The sequence below is a fragment of the Phyllobates terribilis genome, unplaced genomic scaffold (assembly GCF_046119375.1).
Source record: "Phyllobates terribilis strain yellow unplaced genomic scaffold, ASM4611937v1 Scaffold_10__3_contigs__length_209671492, whole genome shotgun sequence".
NCBI lineage: Eukaryota > Metazoa > Chordata > Amphibia > Anura > Dendrobatidae > Phyllobates > Phyllobates terribilis.
This window is the reverse complement of record NW_027362770.1, coordinates 195,661,826-195,682,691: the sequence shown is the minus strand read 5'-3', so window position 1 is coordinate 195,682,691 and position 20,866 is coordinate 195,661,826. Positions and strand designations below refer to the sequence as shown.

At 43.3% G+C, this 20,866-nt stretch overlaps 1 protein-coding gene across 1 annotated transcript in view; it reads left to right on the top strand.

The window, feature by feature from the left end:
* Window positions 1–20,866, top strand: part of LOC141164853 (zinc finger CCCH-type antiviral protein 1-like) — a 75,333-nt gene that overhangs the window by 35,658 nt on the left and 18,809 nt on the right. Inside the window, exons 3-6 of the mRNA XM_073650481.1 lie at window positions 7,433–7,784; window positions 8,012–8,314; window positions 8,406–9,263; window positions 9,683–9,745. Of these exons, the coding sequence (XP_073506582.1) occupies window positions 7,433–7,784; window positions 8,012–8,314; window positions 8,406–9,263; window positions 9,683–9,745 (1,576 nt within the window). The remainder of the gene's footprint in view (window positions 1–7,432; window positions 7,785–8,011; window positions 8,315–8,405; window positions 9,264–9,682; window positions 9,746–20,866) is intronic.

The window sequence follows — 20,866 nt, the reverse complement described above, 5'->3', positions numbered from 1 at the left end:
TGCCCCTATGTACAAGAATATAACTACTATAATACTGCCCCTTATGTACAAGAATATAACTACTATAATACTGCCCCTATGTACAAGAATATAACTACTATAATACTGCCCCCTATGTACAAGAATATAACTACTATAATACTGCTCCTATGTACAAGAATAAAACTACTATAATACTGCCCCCATGTACAAGAATATAACTACTATAATACTGCCCCCTATGTACAAGAATATAACTACTATAATACTGCTCCTATGTACAATAATATAACTACTATAATACTGCCCCCTATGTACAAGAATATAACTACTATAATACTGCTCCTATGTATAAGAATATAACTACTATAATACTGCTCCTATGTACAAGAATATAACTACTATAATACTGCCCCCTATGTACAAGAATATAACTACTATAATACTGCCCCTATGTACAAGAATATAACTACTATAATACTGCTCCTATGTACAAGAATATAACTACTATAATACTGCCCCCTATGTACAAGAATATAACTACTATAATACTGCCACCTATGTACAAGAATATAACTACTATAATACTGCTCCTATGTACAAGAATATAACTACTATAATACTGCTCCTATGTACAAGAATACAACTACTATAATACTGCCCCCTATGTACAAGAATATAACTACTATAATACTGCCCCATATGTACAAGAATATAACTACTATAATACTGCTCCCTATGTACAAGAATATAACTACTATAATACTGCCCCTATGTACAAGAATATAACTACTATAATACTGCCCCCTATGTACAAGAATATAACTACTATAATACTGCTCCTATGTACAAGAATATAACTACTATAATACTGCCCCCTATGTACAAGAATATAACTACTATAATACTGCTCCTATGTACAAGAATATAACTACTATAATACTGCCCCCTATGTACAAGAATATAACTACTATAATACTGCCCCCTATGTACAAGAATATAACTACTATAATACTGCTCCTATGTACAAGAATACAACTACTATAATACTGCTCCTATGTACAAGAATATAACTGCTATAATACTGCCCCTATGTACAAGAATATAACTACTATAATACTGCCCCATATGTACAAGAATATAACTACTATAATACTGCCCCTATGTACAAGAATATAACTACTATAATACTGCCCCATATGTACAAGAATATAACTACTATAATACTGCTCCTATGTACAAGAATACAACTACTATAATACTGCCCCTATGTACAAGAATATAACTACTATAATACTGCCCCCTATGTACAAGAATATAACTACTATAATACTGCCCCCTATGTACAAGATTATAACTACTATAACACTGCCCCTATGTACAAGAATATAACTACTATAATACTGCTCGTATGTACAAGAATATAACTACTATAATACTGCCCCCTATGTACAAGAATATAACTACTATAATACTGCTCCTATGTATAAGAATATAACTACTATAATACTGCTCCTATGTACAAGAATATAACTACTATAATACTGCCCCCTATGTACAAGAATATAACTACTATAATACTGCCCCTATGTACAAGAATATAACTACTATAATACTGCTCCTATGTACAAGAATATAACTACTATAATACTGCCCCCTATGTACAAGAATATAACTACTATAATACTGCCCCCTATGTACAAGAATATAACTACTATAATACTGCTCCTATGTACAAGAATATAACTACTATAATACTGCTCCTATGTACAAGAATACAACTACTATAATACTGCCCCCTATGTACAAGAATATAACTACTATAATACTGCCCCATATGTACAAGAATATAACTACTATAATACTGCTCCCTATGTACAAGAATATAACTACTATAATACTGCCCCTATGTACAAGAATATAACTACTATAATACTGCCCCCTATGTACAAGAATATAACTACTATAATACTGCTCCTATGTACAAGAATATAACTACTATAATACTGCCCCCTATGTACAAGAATATAACTACTATAATACTGCTCCTATGTACAAGAATATAACTACTATAATACTGCCCCCTATGTACAAGAATATAACTACTATAATACTGCCCCCTATGTACAAGAATATAACTACTATAATACTGCTCCTATGTACAAGAATACAACTACTATAATACTGCTCCTATGTACAAGAATATAACTGCTATAATACTGCCCCTATGTACAAGAATATAACTACTATAATACTGCCCCATATGTACAAGAATATAACTACTATAATACTGCCCCTATGTACAAGAATATAACTACTATAATACTGCCCCATATGTACAAGAATATAACTACTATAATACTGCTCCTATGTACAAGAATACAACTACTATAATACTGCCCCTATGTACAAGAATATAACTACTATAATACTGCCCCCTATGTACAAGAATATAACTACTATAATACTGCCCCCTATGTACAAGATTATAACTACTATAACACTGCCCCTTATGTACAAGAATATAACTACTATAATACTGCTCCCTATGTACAAGAATATGACTACTATAATACTGACCCCTATGTACAAGAATATAACTACTATAATACTGCTCCTATGTACAAGAATATAACTACTATAATACTGCCCCCTATGTACAAGAATATAACTACTATAATACTGCCGCTATGTACAAGAATATAACTACTATAATACTGCTCCCTATGTACAAGAATATAACTACTATAATACTGCTCCTATGTACAAGAATATAACTACTATAATACTGCTCCTATGTACAAGAATATAACTACTATAATATTACCCCCTATGTACAAGAATATAACTACTATAACACTGCCCCCTATGTACAAGAATATAACTACTATAATACTGCCCCTATGTATAAGAATATAACTACTATAACACTGCCCCCTATGTACAAGAATATAACTGCTATAACACTGCCCCCTATGTACAAGAATATAACTACTATAATACTGCCCCTATGTACAAGAATATAACTACTATAATACTGCCCATTATGTAGAAGAATATAACTACTATAATACTGCCCCCTATGTACAAGAATATAACTACTATAATACTGCCCCCTATGTACAAGAATATAACTACTATAATACTGCTCCTATGTACAAGAATATAACTACTGTAATACTGACCCTTATGTACAAGAATATAACTACTATAATACTGCCCCCTATGTACAAGAATATAACTACTATAATACTGCCCCTATGTACAAGAATAAAACTACTATAATACTGCCCCCCATGTACAAGAATATAACTACTATAATACTGACCCCTATGTACAAGAATATAACTACTATAATACTGCTCCTATGTACAAGAATATAACTACTATAATACTGCCCCCTATGTACAAGAATATAACTACTATAATAGTGCTCCTATGTATAAGAATATAACTACTATAATACTGCTACTATGTACAAGAATATAACTACTATAATACTGCCCCCTATGTACAAGAATATAACTACTATAATACTGCCCCTATGTACAAGAATATGACTACTATAATACTGCTCCTATGTACAAGAATATAACTACTATAATACTGCCCCCTATGTACAAGAATATAACTACTATAATACTGCCCCCTATGTACAAGAATATAACTTCTATAATACTGCTCCTATGTACAAGAATACAACTACTATAATACTGCTCCTATGTACAAGAATACAACTACTATAATACTGCCCCCTATGTACAAGAATATAACTACTATAATACTGCCCCATATGTACAAGAATATAACTACTATAATACTGCTCCCTATGTACAAGAATATAACTACTATAATACTGCCCCTATGTACAAGAATATAACTACTATAATACTGCCCCCTATGTACAAGAATATAACTACTATAATACTGCTCCTATGTACAAGAATATAACTACTATAATACTGCCCCCTATGTACAAGACTATAACTACTATAATACTGCCCCTATGTACAAGAATATAACTACTATAATACTGCTCCTATGTACAAGAATACAACTACTATAATACTGCTCCTATGTACAAGAATATAACTACTATAATACTGCCCCTATGTACAAGAATATAACTACTATAATACTGCCCCATATGTACAAGAATATAACTACTATAATACTGCTCCTATGTACAAGAATACAACTACTATAATACTGCCCTTATGTACAAGAATATAACTACTATAATACTGCCCCCTATGTACAAGAATATAACTACTATAATACTGCTCCTATGTACAAGAATACAACTACTATAATACTGCCCCTATGTACAAGAATATAACTACTATAATACTGCCCCATATGTACAAGAATATAACTACTATAATACTGCTCCTATGTACAAGAATACAACTACTATAATACTGCTCCTATGTATAAGAATACAACTACTATAATACTGCCCCTATGTACAAGAATATAACTACTATAATACTGCCCCCTATGTACAAGAATATTACTACTATAATACTGCTCCTAAGTACAAGAATACAACTACTATAATACTGCCCCTATGTACAAGAATATAACTACTATAATACTGCCCCATATGTACAAGAATATAACTACTATAATACTGCCCCCTATGTACAAGAATATAACTACTATAATACTGCCCCTATGTACAAGAATATAACTACTATAATACTGCTCCTATGTACAAGAATATAACTACTATAATACTGCCCCCTATGTACAAGAATATAACTACTATAATACTGCCCCCTATGTACAAGAATATAACTACTATAATACTGCTCCTATGTACAAGAATACAACTACTATAATACTGCTCCTATGTACAAGAATATAACTACTATAATACTGCCCCTATGTACAAGAATATAACTACTATAATACTGCCCCTATGTACAAGAATATAACTACTATAATACTGCCCCTATGTACAAGAATATAACTACTATAATACTGCCCCCTATGTACAAGAATATAACTACTATAATACTGCCCCTATCTACAAGAATATAACTACTATAATACTGCCCCCTATGTACAAGAATATAACTACTATAATACTGCCCCCTATGTACAAGAATATAACTACTATAATACTGCCCCCTATGTACAAGAATATAACTACTATAATACTGCCCCTATGTACAAGAATATAACTACTATAATACTGCTCCTATGTACAAGAATATAACTATTATAATACTGCTCCCTATGTACAAGAATATAACTGCTATAATACTGCCCCCTATGTACAAGAATATAACTACTATAATACTGTCTCCTATGTACAAGAATACAACTACTATAATACTGCCCCCTATGTACAAGAATATAACTACTATAATACTGCCTCCTATGTACAAGAATATAACTACTATAATACTGCTCCTATGTACAAGAATATAACTACTATAATACTGCCCCCTATGTACAAGAATATAACTACTATAATACTGCCCCTATGTACAAGAATATAACTACTATAATACTGCTCCTATGTACAAGAATATAACTATTATAATACTGCTCCCTATGTACAAGAATATAACTACTATAATACTGCCCCCTATGTACAAGAATATAACTACTATAATACTGCCTCCTATGTACAAGAATACAACTACTATAATACTGCCCCCTATGTACAAGAATATAACTACTATAATACTGCCTCCTATGTACAAGAATATAACTACTATAATACTGCTCCTATGTACAAGAATATAACTACTATAATACTGCCCCCTATGTACAAGAATATATCTACTATAATACTGCCCCCTATGTACAAGAATATAACTACTATAATACCGCCCCCTATGTACAAGAATATAACTACTATAATACCGCCCCCTATGTACAAGAATATAACTACTATAATACTGCCTCCTATGTACTAGAATATAACTACTATAATACTGCCCCCTATGTACAAGAATATATCTACTATAATACTGCCTCCTATGTACAAGAATATAACTACTATAATACTGCCCCCTATGTACAAGAATATAACTACTATAGTACTGCCCCTATGTGCAAGAATATAACTACTATAATACTGTCCCCTATGTACAAGAATATAACTACTATAATACTGCCCCTATGTACAAGAATATAACTACTATAATACTGCTCCTATGTACAAGAATATAACTACTATAATACTGCCCCTATGTACAAGAATATAACTACTATAATACTGCTCCTATGTACAAGAATATAACTACTATAATACTGCCCCCTATGTACAAGAATATAACTACTATAATACTGCCCCTATGTACAAGAATATAACTACTATAATACTGCCCCCTATGTAAAAGAATATAACTACTATAATACTGCCCCCTATGTACAAGAATATAACTACTATAATACTGCCCCCTATGTACAAGAATATAACTACTATAATACTGCCCCTATGTACAAGAATATAACTACTATAATACTGCTCCCTATGTACAAGATTATAACTACTATAATACTGCTCCCTATGTACAAGAATATAACTAATATAATACTGTCCCCTATGTACAAGAATATAACTACTATAATACTGCCTCCTATGTACAAGAATATAACTACTATAATACTGCCCCTATGTACAAGAATATAACTACTATAATACTGCTCCTATGTACAAGAATATGACTACTATAATACTGCCCCCTATGTACAAGAATATAACTACTATAATACTGCTCCTATGTACAAGAATATAACTACTATAATACTGCTCCTATGTACAAGAATATAACTACTATAATACTGCTCCCTATGTACAAGAATATAACTACTATAATACTGCCCCCTATGTACAAGAATATAACTACTATAATACTGCCCCTATGTACAGGAATATAACTACTATAGTACTGCTCCCTATGTACAAGATTATAACTACTATAATACTGCTCCTATGTACAAGAATATAACTACTATAATACTGCCCCTATGTACAGGAATATAACTACTATAGTACTGCTCCCTATGTAGAAGAATATAACTACTATAATACTGCCCCCTATGTACAAGAATATAACTACTATAATACTGCCCCTATGTACAGGAATATAACTACTATAGTACTGCTCCCTATGTACAAGAATATAACTACTATAATACTGCTCCCTATGTACAAGAATATAACTACTATAATACTGCCCCCTATGTACAAGAATATAACTACTATAATACTGCCCCTATGTACAAGAATATAACTACTATAATACTGCCCCCTATGTACAAGAATATAACTACTATAATACTGCTCCTTTGTACAAGAATATAACTACTATAATATTGCTCCCTATGTACAAGAATATAACTACTATAATACTGCCCCTATGTACAGCAATATAACTACTATAACACTGCTCTTTATGTATAATTTTTACCTTTCTCTTGTTTTCTGCAGATCTGTTGGAAGTATCAGCGTGATTCGTGTGACCTCGGCCAGGATTGTTCACGTATTCACGTTTGTGATTACTTCACACGCGGTGAATGTAATCGTCGTTTCTGTAAACGCTCTCACAATCTCCTTGATGTCGCTGATCGCTGTCAGATGTCTGAGGTTTCTCTTGAGAACTTTCAGATACTTTCTGAGGTGAAACACAATGAACGTCTCCAGTCACTGAATAAAGTGGAAAAGAAGGATGTTGAGAATTGGAACCCTGCAGCCCAGAGAAGCAGAGGAAGACCCACAGAAAAGGGGGATTACCAGGACTTTTTGCGAAACAAGAGTCGAGGTCGACCACAAAAAGGAGCAGGTGCAGTTTCTGTTTTTACGTGGGAGGCCTTATAGACTGATTTTATAGGTTCAGTTTGGGGTTTTTCCCAGGATAGGTGATCACTGAGGGCTCTACGAGTAGGACCTCCACTGTTCACTAAAATGAGCTTCTCCTGGGCCAGTAGATGGAGGAAGACTCAGCTGTTTAGGTCACCTTATACAGTTAACAGCCTTGCCACATATTTAATAAGTTGAAATTTATTTTAGGTTGCGATTTCAGGGAGAGAACAAGCAGCCGGCCAGCATCTGAGAATGGAGAGAATCATGTTTGGTTTGGAGACGATGATGATGAATGGAATGAATTTCTGAAAACTCAGCAAGATATGATAAAGAAAAAATGGTTTAATTCAACCCCGGCCCAGTCAGATGACAGAGGGGCTTCACTGTTGCACCCACCGACCAGAACCTCCCCCTTTGCCCAGCCATCAATGTCATCAGGAATGAGCCACCCAACACCAACTGTAACCACCATACCACCTTCTTCACCGCAAGTGTCTTCTTCTCAGCCAGGTACGTTCTCTGTGAACTCTCCACAAGTATATATATATGGCTGTGAAAAAATGTTTAGAATATCATAATTAATCTATAATTTTATCCACAGGAATCCCAGCCTGTCTCTATACTCCAACTTCTACCCCATCTGCCCCTCAGCCAAAGCCGGCCATTACACCAGTGACCACAGCAGGTTCAGTTAGTGCTCCACCAAAACCAAGTAATCTTCCTATGCAAGGTCCATCAGTTGTGGACTCTAATAAGCCAGTGTCCCCCTCAGCGGTGAAACCAACCAATGTTACGCCAGTGCCACCAACAAGACCAAGTAAAATGGTTGATTCTCCAACAGAAGGTCCTTCCAGACCTCCAACAGATGTTCTTCCAGAGATACCGATGTCTCCTATTACAGTCTCATCCATCTCTCAATCTGTTGACACCATCAAGCCATTGTCCTCCTCAGAGTCGCATCCCAGCTTAGTTAATTCTTCTATAAAAGGTTCATTTACTTCTCTGGAGAAACCAGTACCCACTTCAACTGTCAAACAGTCCAACCCTCACTTAGGTGTTACCGCCATCAGACCAGAAACCTCCGCAACAAAAAGTCCTTTAAGTTCTCCATCAATATCTTATCCAAAATCGGTTGATTCTCATATGAAAGGTCCATCTATTGCTCAGAAGAAACCAGTGACCACCTCAATTGGAAATCCTTCCATCCCTCAACCAGATGTTACCATCAAATCAGTAACCACCCCAACAGCTGGTCCTTCCACTGCCCCATCTCCATCTTATCCCAGACTGGCAAACTCTCCTACAGAAGGTCCACCTGTTCTTCATGTAAAACCAGTCCAGTCCAGTGTCCGGTACCAACCTGTGCCCCATGTTAAGCCGATATTGAGGGAAGGTGTTCGAGAAGATTTAGTGACTACTAAACCTACATGTTCCGACCGTCAAACGTCACCAAAGAAGGGTAAGTACATGAATTGTGAAAATTTCATCTAATTGTGGCTAATCTTCGAAAATTCTTTAATATCCCCATCTGGGTCCATAGTGATTGGTCCCTGGCATGACAGGTTTCCTTAGGACCATGTTCAACTATTGGTTTGATTGGTCAAATTTACATAAACGGGAAGAAACCATACCAACGTGTTGCTTCTCTCGTCACATCCAAAGTCCGTAGGTCACACTTAGAGGTTAGGTCCGTGTTGACTTGTTGTTGAGTATTTTACTTTGTTGATCAAACATGGCCAAGATTTAAAGCCAACTTGCCCGTTTTTACAGCCAGGGTCTACCACCCTCTAGACGTGACATCGCTGATACATGTGTGTCCAGGATATAAAATACTTATGATATCATCACACTGATGTTTTTCTTATTTTTTTTTTTCAGTGGATCCCAACAAAGTCCCAGAGATCTGTCTCTCTAATCTTTGGAAATATTGCAATCTAGGAAGTAAGTGACCCCCCATGGAGGGATTAGATATATGAACATGTACAGAAGATCAGCTCACTGCTGGTCTATTGAGGACTCCTATGTTGCACAGAAATCTGTCTGAATCCTCAGACTTTTCAGTAGCAAAAAGAAAAATTCCAACAATGCAAAGATGATCCCAATAGACTTTGATTCCACCATGGCGTCAAAAACACAGGAACCTATAAACTGGCCGAGGTGACTTATTTATGGCCAAGACCAGGTTTCTGTCCCTCTCTGCAGCCTTCTTATGGTGATTTATGGGAGATCAGACAAATATCACGTGGTCAGTTATGTCAGTGAGAGACAAAAACTGTGGAAAATGATATACAAATTAATATAAAACATGAATGAGACAAGTGAGAAAAGTATCCAAAGAGCATAATCATGAAAGTCCATGATAGGAACCCATTCACATTACTTACTCAATGATCATATAATTATATTGTAACATTTCTGATTAAAGCTGAGATCAGAAAAAAACTGCATAATCTCGGTATAAAGAAAAACATCCCAAAGCCTAGGAATGAATGGAGAATAGTATCCCACCAGAATAATGCCACAAATTCCGAAATCTGCTGTCAGAGGTCTCCAATATATTCCACATCACTAGTTTATTGCATGAAATCCCCGATTTAGAGGATTAAAGTAGTTAATTGGCACTTTCATATTATAGAAATTAATATATAATCCTCCTTGTACAACAATTGTTCGTGCTCCCCTTTATATCCCACAACACATAAAATGAACAAAAACTGTAGGGCTCCAACCATGAAAAATGACAGTGACGACAGAGTTGAACATTGACGAAAAGAGCAAATTACGCCTGAAAATACAACACCAAGAAGAAAAAGCCAAGGATGGAGACGTTACTGATCCGAAAAAGGAAACTCTCGCTTTATTCAGTCCGGAGTCTGAGTCTCAAGATGAAATCCCGGCACTTCCAGCCTCGGCTGCTGTCACCGAGGTCATTAATGGTCGTGTGAGGAAGGTTCTGCCGCTGAATGTACAAATCATACAGAGACGCTGCCGGCAGCTCCTGTGTAATCACCAACCAATGACGTGCCCAATATGCTCCGTGGAGACAAGTCCGGAGACGCTGCCGGCAGCTCCTGTGTAATCACCAACCAATGACGTCCCCAATGTGCTCCCTGGAGACAAGTCCGGAGACGCGGCCGGCAGCTCTTGTGTAATCACCAACCAATGACGTCCCCAATGTGCTCCGTGTAGACAAGTCCGGAGACGCTGCCGGCAGCTCTTGTGTAATCACCAACCAATGATGTCCCCAATGTGCTCCATGGAAACAAGTCCGGAGACGCTGCCGGCAGCTCCTGTGTAATCACCAACCAATGACGTGCCCAATGTGCTCCATGGAGACAAGTCCGGAGACGCTGCCGGCAGCTCTTGTGTAATCACCAACCAATGACGTCCCCAATGTGCTCCATGGAAACAAGTCAGGAGACGCTGCCGGCAGCTCTTCTGTAATCACCAACCAATGACGTCCCCAATGTGCTCCATGGAGACAAGTCCGGAGACGCTGCCGGCAGCTCCTGTGTAATCACCGATCAATGATGTCCCAGATGTGCTCCATGGAGACAAGTCCGGAGACCCTGCCGGCAGCTCTTGTGTAATCACCAACCAATGACGTCCCTGATGTGATCTATAGAGTCAAGTCTGGAGACGCTGCCGGCAGCTCTTGTGTAATCACCAACCAATGACGTCCCCAATGTGCTCCATGGAAACAAGTCCGGAGACGCTGCCGGCAGCTCTTCTGTAATCACCAACCAATGACGTCCCCAATGTGCTCCATGGAGACAAGTCCGGAGACGCTGCCGGCAGCTCCTGTGTAATCACCGATCAATGATGTCCCAGATGTGCTCCATGGAGACAAGTCCGGAGACCCTGCCGGCAGCTCTTGTGTAATCACCAACCAATGACGTCCCTGATGTGATCTATAGAGTCAAGTCTGGAGACGCTGCCGGCAGCTCTTGTGTAATCACCAACCAATGACGTCCCCAATGTGCTCCATGGAGACAAGTCCGGAGACGCTGCCGACAGCTCTTGTGTAATCACCAACCAATGACGTCCCCAATGTGCTCCATGGAAACAAGTCCGGAGATGCTGCCGGCAGCTCTTGTGTAATCACCAACCAATGACGTCCCCAATGTGCTCCATGGAAACAAGTCCGGAGACGCTGCCGGCAGCTCCTGTGTAATCACCGATCAATGCCGTCCCCAATGTGCTCCATGGAAACAAGTCCGAAGACGCTGCCGGCAGCTCCTGTGTAATCACCAACCAATGACGTCCCCAATGTGCTCCATGGAGACAAGTCCGAAGACGCTGCCGGCAGCTCTTGTGTAATCACCAACCAATGACGTCCCCAATGTGCTCCATGGAAACAAGTCCGGAGACGCTGCCGGCAGCTCTTGTGTAATCACCAACCAATGACGTCCCCAATGTGCTCCATGGAAACAAGTCCGGAGACGCTGCCGGCAGCTCCTGTGTAATCACCGATCAATGCCGTCCCCAATGTGCTCCATGGAAACAAGTCCGAAGACGCTGCCGGCAGCTCCTGTGTAATCACCAACCAATGACGTCCCCAATGTGCTCCATGGAGACAAGTCCGGAGATGCTGCCGGTACTCGCCCGAGCATCACGCTACTCGGGATGTTCGGCGAGCACCGAGCATTTCCGGGTTACTCGGGCGGGAGCTCGGGTCTCCGCCCTGCATGTTTGGCGCTCTTTACAGAGCCAATGAACATGCAGGGATTGCCAGCCAGTCACTGTAATGCTGCAGCCATGTTGGTTGTGGGCATTACAGTGATTGGCTGGCCGCACAGCGTCACCTCGAGTATTTAAAACCGGGCGCCGCCATCTTGGACACAGTCGCTCCGGATCAGACAGTGTAGGGAAAGCGCTGCTGATTTAGGGAGAGATATAAACTGCAAAATAGTTAGTGTAGGGTCTGTAAAGGCTGCCAGATCAAACAAACAGTCCTTCTCAGGACTAATATCCATCCCAGATACCAGGCAGGCAGGCAGGCTGTATAGGAGACGCAGTGGTTATACCAGCAAACGCTGCATTACAGTCCTGTGTGCTGCTCCTGCTGCTGAAATTGCTGGACTTAGCTCCAGGTCCCGGGGGCCAGGAAAAATCCTTTTTTTTCCATCTAAATCCTCCTTTTTTTTTCCTCCTTCACAATGTACAAATACCCGTCTTATTAACCTTTTGGTGCCCCCCCCCCCCAAAAAAAAAAAAAAGCGTGTCTCTGATTTTTCAGACACAAATATATCTGTTGAAAATAGTCTGGTGTAGGCCAGAGAAACAGAAGTGTTGTTTCGCAGTTCCACGGTTCAAACCTCTGTATTATCCATTTTGGGCCATTTGTATCTAAAAAAAAAAGCAGTTTGAGTGTGTCGCTCACTGTTCAGCCGCAAATATCTCTATTTAAAAAAGTGTGGTATACCCCAGTAAACAATAAGTGTGGTTTTCCTCTTCCACGGTTCTAATCTACTCTTTATTACCCTTTTTCCATTGATAGTGCGAGTGTAAGCTATTTTACTTCATTTACAATGGGCAAGGCGCGTGGCAAGGGACGTGGAAGTGGACGTTCTGGTGATGGTTCGTGCAGAGGACGGGGCCGTGGCCAAGGTGAAAATGTGCCACAACCAACAGCCACATCTTCTCGCTCCCACTTCTTGACCGAATTACTAGGGAAGCACAGAACAACACCAGTATTGAGAACTGATCAGTGTGAACAGGTTATTAATTGGATAGCAGACAATACTTCCAGTTACCTGGGCACCACCACCTCCAGTCTATCTTCCACACGGTCAACTCTTAGTAGCCGTGAGTCTCGACCGCATACTCCTCCTCACCCTGATGCTCCTTCCTCCCACCATGCCAAGTGTCGTCAGACAGCAAGTGATCCCACACTTGGACACTCTGAAGAGCTGTTCACTGGTCCATTTCCATATTTGGGCCCCTCGCCTGCTCCGCTTGAAGTGGTGGAAGAGGAGATCCCATGTTGCGATGCCCAAATATTTGAACAGCCACGGCCACAGGAAGTCGACGTTGGCAATCTGTCACAAGAGGTGGACGATGACGAGACACAATTGCCAGGAAGTGAGGAGGAGGATCGTGGTGCGCAAGTGGAAGAGGAGGAGGTGGTGGATGATCTAGTAAATGACCCAATGTGGAAGGAGGACATGCAGAGTGAGGCCAGCAGCACACAGGGGGAGGGAGGCAGAGTACCCCAACAGGCAGGAAGAAGCAGTGTGGTGGCCGCAGACAGAAGGCAGGCAACCGTTCCCCGTAACACCAACACGAGGGAAGTTGTCAGTACAAGCGGTAGGTCTTCCAGAGTCTGGAATTTTTTTAAAGACTCTGCTGATAACCCCAAAAAGGCCATATGTTCCACCTGCCATGCCAGCATCAGCAGGGGTGACAAAACTACCAGCCTGACCACCACCAGCATGATCAGGCACATGGCAGCAAAGCACCCGACTTTGTGGGGCGAAACCCAGGGTCCATGACCAGTGTCAGCGGGTGTCACCACTGCTTCTTCCACTGTTGTGCGTGCAATAGAACCCCCTGTTGTGTGTGCAAGGCAATCCCCTGTCCATGCTGCATGTAAAGATGCCCCCTCCTCTCAGTCTTCACTTGTTATGGCAGTTTCTCAAGAAACAGCATCAACGTCCACGTCCACGTCCCACCGCAGCGTTCAATTGTCCATATCCCAGACCTTTGAACGAAAGCGGAAATTCGCAGCTAACGCCCCACAGGCCACAGTCCTAAATTCGCACATTTCACGACTGCTTGCATTGGAAATGCTGCCTTTTAGGCTGGTGGAGACGGAATCCTTCCGCAATCTTATGGCGGTGGCCGTCCCTCGATACTCGGTCCCCAGCCGACACTATTTTGCCCGGTGTGCCATCCCCGCACTACACAAGCACGTGTCCCAAAGCATCTGCCGTGCCCTCAACAACGCAGTTACTGGGAGAGTCCACCTGACAACGGACACATGGACAAGTGCTTGTGGCCAGGGACGGTACATCTCCCTGACGGCACACTGGGTAAACATAGTACAAGCCGGGACCCAGTCGGACCTTGGGACGGAACACATCCTCCCCACACCGAGGATTGCGGGCCCTATGTCAATCAGAGTTGCCCCCACAGTGTACAGCTCCTGCACATCCTCCTCCTCCTCCTTCTCCTCATGTTCAGCCTCCATCTCAGATATCACCACATCAGTTACAAGCTGGAAGCACTGCAGTACTGCCTCCGCCAAGCGACAACAGGCTGTGCTGAAACTCATAAGCTTAGGTGATAAACCTCACACTGCTTGTGAGTTGTGGACAGCTGTGAAAGAGCAGGCAGATCTGTGGCTGAGACTGCTGAACCTACATCCAGGCATGGTTGTGTGTGACAATGGCTGTAACCTGGTGGCGGCTCTGAGGCGAGGTGAGATCACACACGTACCATGCCTGGCTCATGTGCTTAACATCGTGGTTCAGCGGTTTCTTAAATCGTACCCCGAGTTGCCAGATCTGCTCGTGAAAGTACGCCGCCTGTCAGCTCATTTTCGCAAGTCGGCTACAGCTTACGCCGCCCTTGCTGTGTTGCAGCAGCGTTTGCAGCTTCCGGCACACCGACTGGTGTGTGATGTCCCCACACGTTGGAACTCTACCCTCCACATGTTGCAAAGGATTTGTGAGCAGAAGAGAGCAGTTGTGGAGTACCAGCTGAAACAAGGCCATCGATATTCAGGTCAGACTCCACACATAAGACCTCAGGAGTGGACCTGGATGTCTGACATATGTACCATCTTGACAAACTTTGAGGAGTCCACCAAGACGGTGAGTGGTGATGACGCCATCATTAGTGTCAGCATCCCACTTGTCTGTCTTTTGCAACGCTCTCTGCAGAGAATTAAAGAGGAGGCATTGCAGCCAGAGTATGATGAGATGGATCAAGAAGCCGTAATGGGCGATTACACACAGCCCAGCCTCATCTCATCCCAACGTGCATTGGGGGACAATGAGGGAGAGGAGGAGGAGGAGGAGGAAGAACAGGAGCTGCTATCATGCGTTGTAGACGGTAGTACCTGTACAAGTGTCATACCGTCGGTTCAGCGTGGGTGGCCTGAGGACAGGGGGAGGAGGAAGAGGAGGAGGAGGAGGAGGAGAGCATGGTCAGTCGTCATCTTGGTGAGGACACGGAAATCTTGCCCGTTACCAGTCTGGCACGCATGGCTGACTTTATGTTACACTGCCTTAACCGTGACCCTCGCGTTGTCAAAATGTTGGGTGACAGTCATTACTGGTTGGTGACACTTGTAGATCCCCGCTACAAGGAGAACTTTCACTCTCTTATTCCTGAGGTGGAGAGGTCTACAAAAATGGGGCAATACCAGAAGGCCCTTGCTGCAGAACTCTTAAAAAAATTCCCATCTGAACACGCTAGCGGCAGAGGTCACAGTTCGTTGCCCAACCAAGGCGTATAGGCGAGAGAGATGCAACTCCAATCCAGCAGAGGCAGGGGAACACTGTCAACATTCTGGGACAGTTTTCTGACACCCGCCCAGCTTACAGGCCCTGAGGCGCGGGGTACTCTCACAAGGAGTGGAAAGTTTCAAAAGATGGTGAGGAAGTACCTTGCCGATCGTACCAGCGTCCTCCGTGATTCCTCTGTGCCTTTTAATTATTGGGTATCCAAGCTGGACACTTGGAATGAACTCGCTCTGTACGCCTTGGAGGTCCTGGCCTGCCCTGCTGCTAGCGTGTTATCGGAGCGTGTTTTTAGTGCCGCTGGGGGAATTATAACTGATAAGCGCACTCGCCTGTCAACTGACAATGCTGACAAGCTGACCCTTATCAAAATGAACAAGGGCTGGATTGGGCCAGACTTCTCATCACCACCAAATGACAGCAGAGTAACATAAAGTCAAATCCACTGTGTTATTTCGGGAGGTGTATTCACATGCACCGCTTCACACCCACACATGGGTATACGCTTCCTCGTTTCGGCTGTTTAATCTTCTTCTCCTTATCCTCAGCCTCCACCACCACTATACCACCAGGGTGCCAGCATTGCAAGTTCCTCCGTCCTTATTTTTGGCAGCTTTTGCTTGCAAGGCATAAGCAAATACTATGGGACACCCACTCCCCAATAATGGGACTTATGTTTGTAATATGCTGTACTGCATGGCTCTTGTAAGGGGCATTGCAAGTTCCTCCGTCCTAATTTTTGGCAGCTTTTGCTGGGAAAGCATAAGCAAATACTATGGGACACCCACTCCCCAATAATGGGACTTATGTTTGTAATATGCTGTACTGCATGGCTCTTGTAAGGGGCATTGCAAGTTCCTCCGTCCTAATTTTTGGCAGCTTTTGCTGGGAAAGCATAAGCAAATACTATGGGACACCCACTCCCCAATAATGGGACTTATGTTTGTAATATGCTGTACTGCATGGCTCTTGTAAGGGGCATTGCAAGTTGCTCCGTCCTAATTTTTGGCAGCTTTTGCTGGGAAAGCATAAGCAAATACTATGGGACACCCACTCCCCAATAATGGGACTTATGTTTGTAATATGCTGTACTGCATGTGACGCGCCCTCTGGGCCGTGTGTACACGTGTGTGGGATACCCGGTGCCGGGTCTCTGGGGTCTGTAGTCTCCGTGGCGGTGACCCGGTCCCGTGGCTCAGGCTGGTCAAACCAGTGGCAGTCTTTCTTAGGTTTTGAGGTTAATTGTCCGACTGCGCCACCCGTGGATTGCGGTCAGGGAGTACCACCGCTGCGAGGCAGACCGCTGAGGCTGGTGTTGTGTGCGCAGCATAGAATGGGATAACTCCCCTCGGGAGGAGTATAGCCTCAGGGCAGTGAGTGTGGATGATGGGGGTGATGGTGCACGAGCGCAGCAGGAATGACTCAGAGTCTTTGCAGTGCAGTTCAGGGTCTTTACTGATGATTATAAGGTAGACCCTCCCAGGAGTACTGGCTAGCATAAGAGGCCTGGTCAGTCTGTGAGCAAGCAGGAGTTCCCCTGGCCAGGTGGAGTTGTAGGCCTCCCCGTCTGTCTGCACTCTTCCTGGCTACCTTGCTGTAAGCGGGTAGAAGTAGCCCACGTCCCTGAGTGTACCGTGTGGTGCTCACCCGTATGGCTGGTGACTTGGGGCCTTCTGTTAGCCTCCGCTCCACGACGGCGGTGCTGGTCCCTTGCTTGTGACTGAGCCTCCGGGCTTCTATGGCCAGAGGACCTGAAATCCCCTGCCGGCTGGTTTCTGCTGCTGGATATATAAGTCCTCACAGCTTCGGACTCCTGTGTCCAGTTCCTATTGTCTTCTGCCAGGGCGAGCTCTGCTCAGCATCCAGCCCCTGGTCTTTAGCTCCTAGCTCCTACAGAGCTCCTTGCTGTTACTTTCCCTTGCTCTCACTCTGACTCTGACTGTTCTCTGACTCACTCAACCCCGCCCCAGATCCAGTTTATAAGGGCAGAATTCTCCCCTCCCAGGATTGGGGCAGGAGGATGTTGCATGTTTAAGGGATCCTGACCTGGAAACCTCCCACTTGCTCTCCGACGTAATATCTCTATTACTGTGGTGACCAGACCCCTGGGGTGCCACACATGGCTCTTGTAAGGGGCATTGCAGTTCCTCATAATTTTTAAAGCCTTCCTTTCACTGCTTAGGCCAACAGTGCACAGGAGACCCAGTTGCTATAAATGGAAAAAAAGGTTTAGTTAACACCCTCTGACCTCCATGTCATTTCCAAGGGGCATTGGAGTGGCTCGAAATTTTTGGTAGGCATTGTTCTCACTGCATGCCCTATAACTGTGTAGCCGAACCGCTCCTTTTGTTACAGAAACATATTCTACAAGACATATCTGGTTGACTGGCCTGATATTGATGTGAATGGTCCCTGTTCCTCCTGTTCTTTCTCCTTTGCCACCACCTCATCCATCATTTATCACCTGAAGCTTTGTTTTAACGGGAGTCATAGAACTTGGATAGTAGCAGGAAAACATCCAGCAATCCTCGGAGGAGGTAGGATATGCGCCAAAACGCTGACCACCTCAGGCCTAGCCGCTACTACATACATGCGCTTGCAATACAACAAAACAAAGCAGATGCTAACTTCTATCATCCTCATCATGCTCCTCACCTTGGCACTCTCAACTCCCCTGATGGAGAAGCCAGGGCCCACCGGAGGAGTCTGATAGTCCGGTGGGCTCGGCCAATGCTGCCCTAAAGCAGGCCAGGCTAAGAAAAGTGTGGGAAAGGTTACTGGGACAAATAGGGGTGGCTGGGGACCGAGTATGGACACCCGGCCACCCCCTGGAGGCTGGGGAGCAAGCGGGGACACCCGGCCACCAGGCAGCTGGGGACTGAGTATGGATACCAGGCCGCCGACACAGCCATGACGTGGTGGCCAGATTCCGCCTCCACATGCCTAAAAGGCCCAATTTAAAGTGCAAGCAAGCAAGCAGTATGGTATTGCAGCCTGGGGGTGGGTGGGTGGCAGGCTGCATACTTGCGCTTGCATTGCAAGGAATGGGAGAGGTACAATTGAACACTGCCCTGGGACAAGGACTTGAATGGGGATAGTTGCAAGTCTGCAACGACAGGTGCAAGGTGGGAGGCATCTTCGCCTGTACCATGAACAGGGGTTTGGCATGCACACACTACAGCGGAATAGGCTCTCCTTCCCACTAAATGCACTGGGGAGGGCACAGGTAATGTTTTTGTATACGCGCTTAATCTTATGTATAAGGCACACCAGGACAAATATGGGCGGCTGGGGACTGAGTATGGATACCTCGCTGCAGAAGCAGCCATGAGGTAGTGGCCAGCTTCGGCCTCCTCCAAACTAAAAGGCCCCATTTCAAGTGCAAGCTAGCAGTATGGAATTGCAGTCTGGGGGTGGGTGGGTGGCAGGCTGCACACTTACACTTGCATTAAAAGAAAACATAGCAGATGCTAACTTCTGTCATCATCATCATGCTCCTCACCTTGGCACTCTCAACTCCACCGATGGAGAAGTCAGGGCCCACCGGAGGAGTCTGGTTCTCTGGTGGGCTCGTCCAATGCTGCCTAAAGCAGGCCGGGCTACGAAAAGTGTGTGGGGGGATGTTCCAAGGAGAAATAGGGGCGGCTGGGGACCGTTTATGGACACCCGGCTGCCCCCAGGCGGCTGGGGACCGTGTGTGGACACCCGGCCGCGGGGCGGCTGGGTCCGAGTATGGACACCCGGCCGCCGGGCAGCTGGGGACTGAGTATGGATTCCAGGCCGCCAACACAGCCATGACGTGGTGGCCAGATTCCGCCTCCACATGCCTAAAAGGCCCAATTTCAAGTTCAAGCAAGCTAACAGTATGGTATTGCAGCCTGGGGGTGGGTGGGTGGCAGGCTGCATACTTGAGCTTGTATTGCAAGGAATGGGGGAGGTACAATTGAACACTGCCCTGGGACTAGAACTTGCATGGGGATAGTTGCAAGTCTGCATCTTCTGATGCGGTAAGGATCACTTATGATGGGCACACTTTTAGACAGTGACCTGGGAGTCAGAGATGTTTCCAGGGGTCTTCCCCATGCTGTTCCCTTGTCTTTTCAGCACTTTATGCATGTGTCACACAGCACATGGCCAGATAAGGTTGTAAAATGTTAAAATGACATTTCACGGTGAATGCATTTGTCATAGTTGAAAGCAATACAAAAGTGCAAAAACGCATAAAAAATGCTACTTGTGAACATAGCCGAAGGTGTGGAGGAGTATTTTTGTTTTTGGTCATTTATTTTAACTTATACACAAGTCTTTACCCTGGAAAGGATGTTCCTTAACATATTTCACAGGAAAAAAGTTTCACTTTCGTTTTTGAACGTTTTATTGTGAGCCTGTAAAAGTGGCTTAATACCTCTGACCACGTTGTTGACAGCAGTGACCTGGGGGTCAGAAATGCTTCCTGGGGCGATCCCCATGCTGTCCCCATGTCATTTGAGCACTGTCACTATCGTTTTGGGCACTTGTTAGGCTTTTAAATGACTGCCGGAGGTGCCACCGCAAAAATGCTCGAATCTCCCATAGACTAACATTGGGCTCGTTG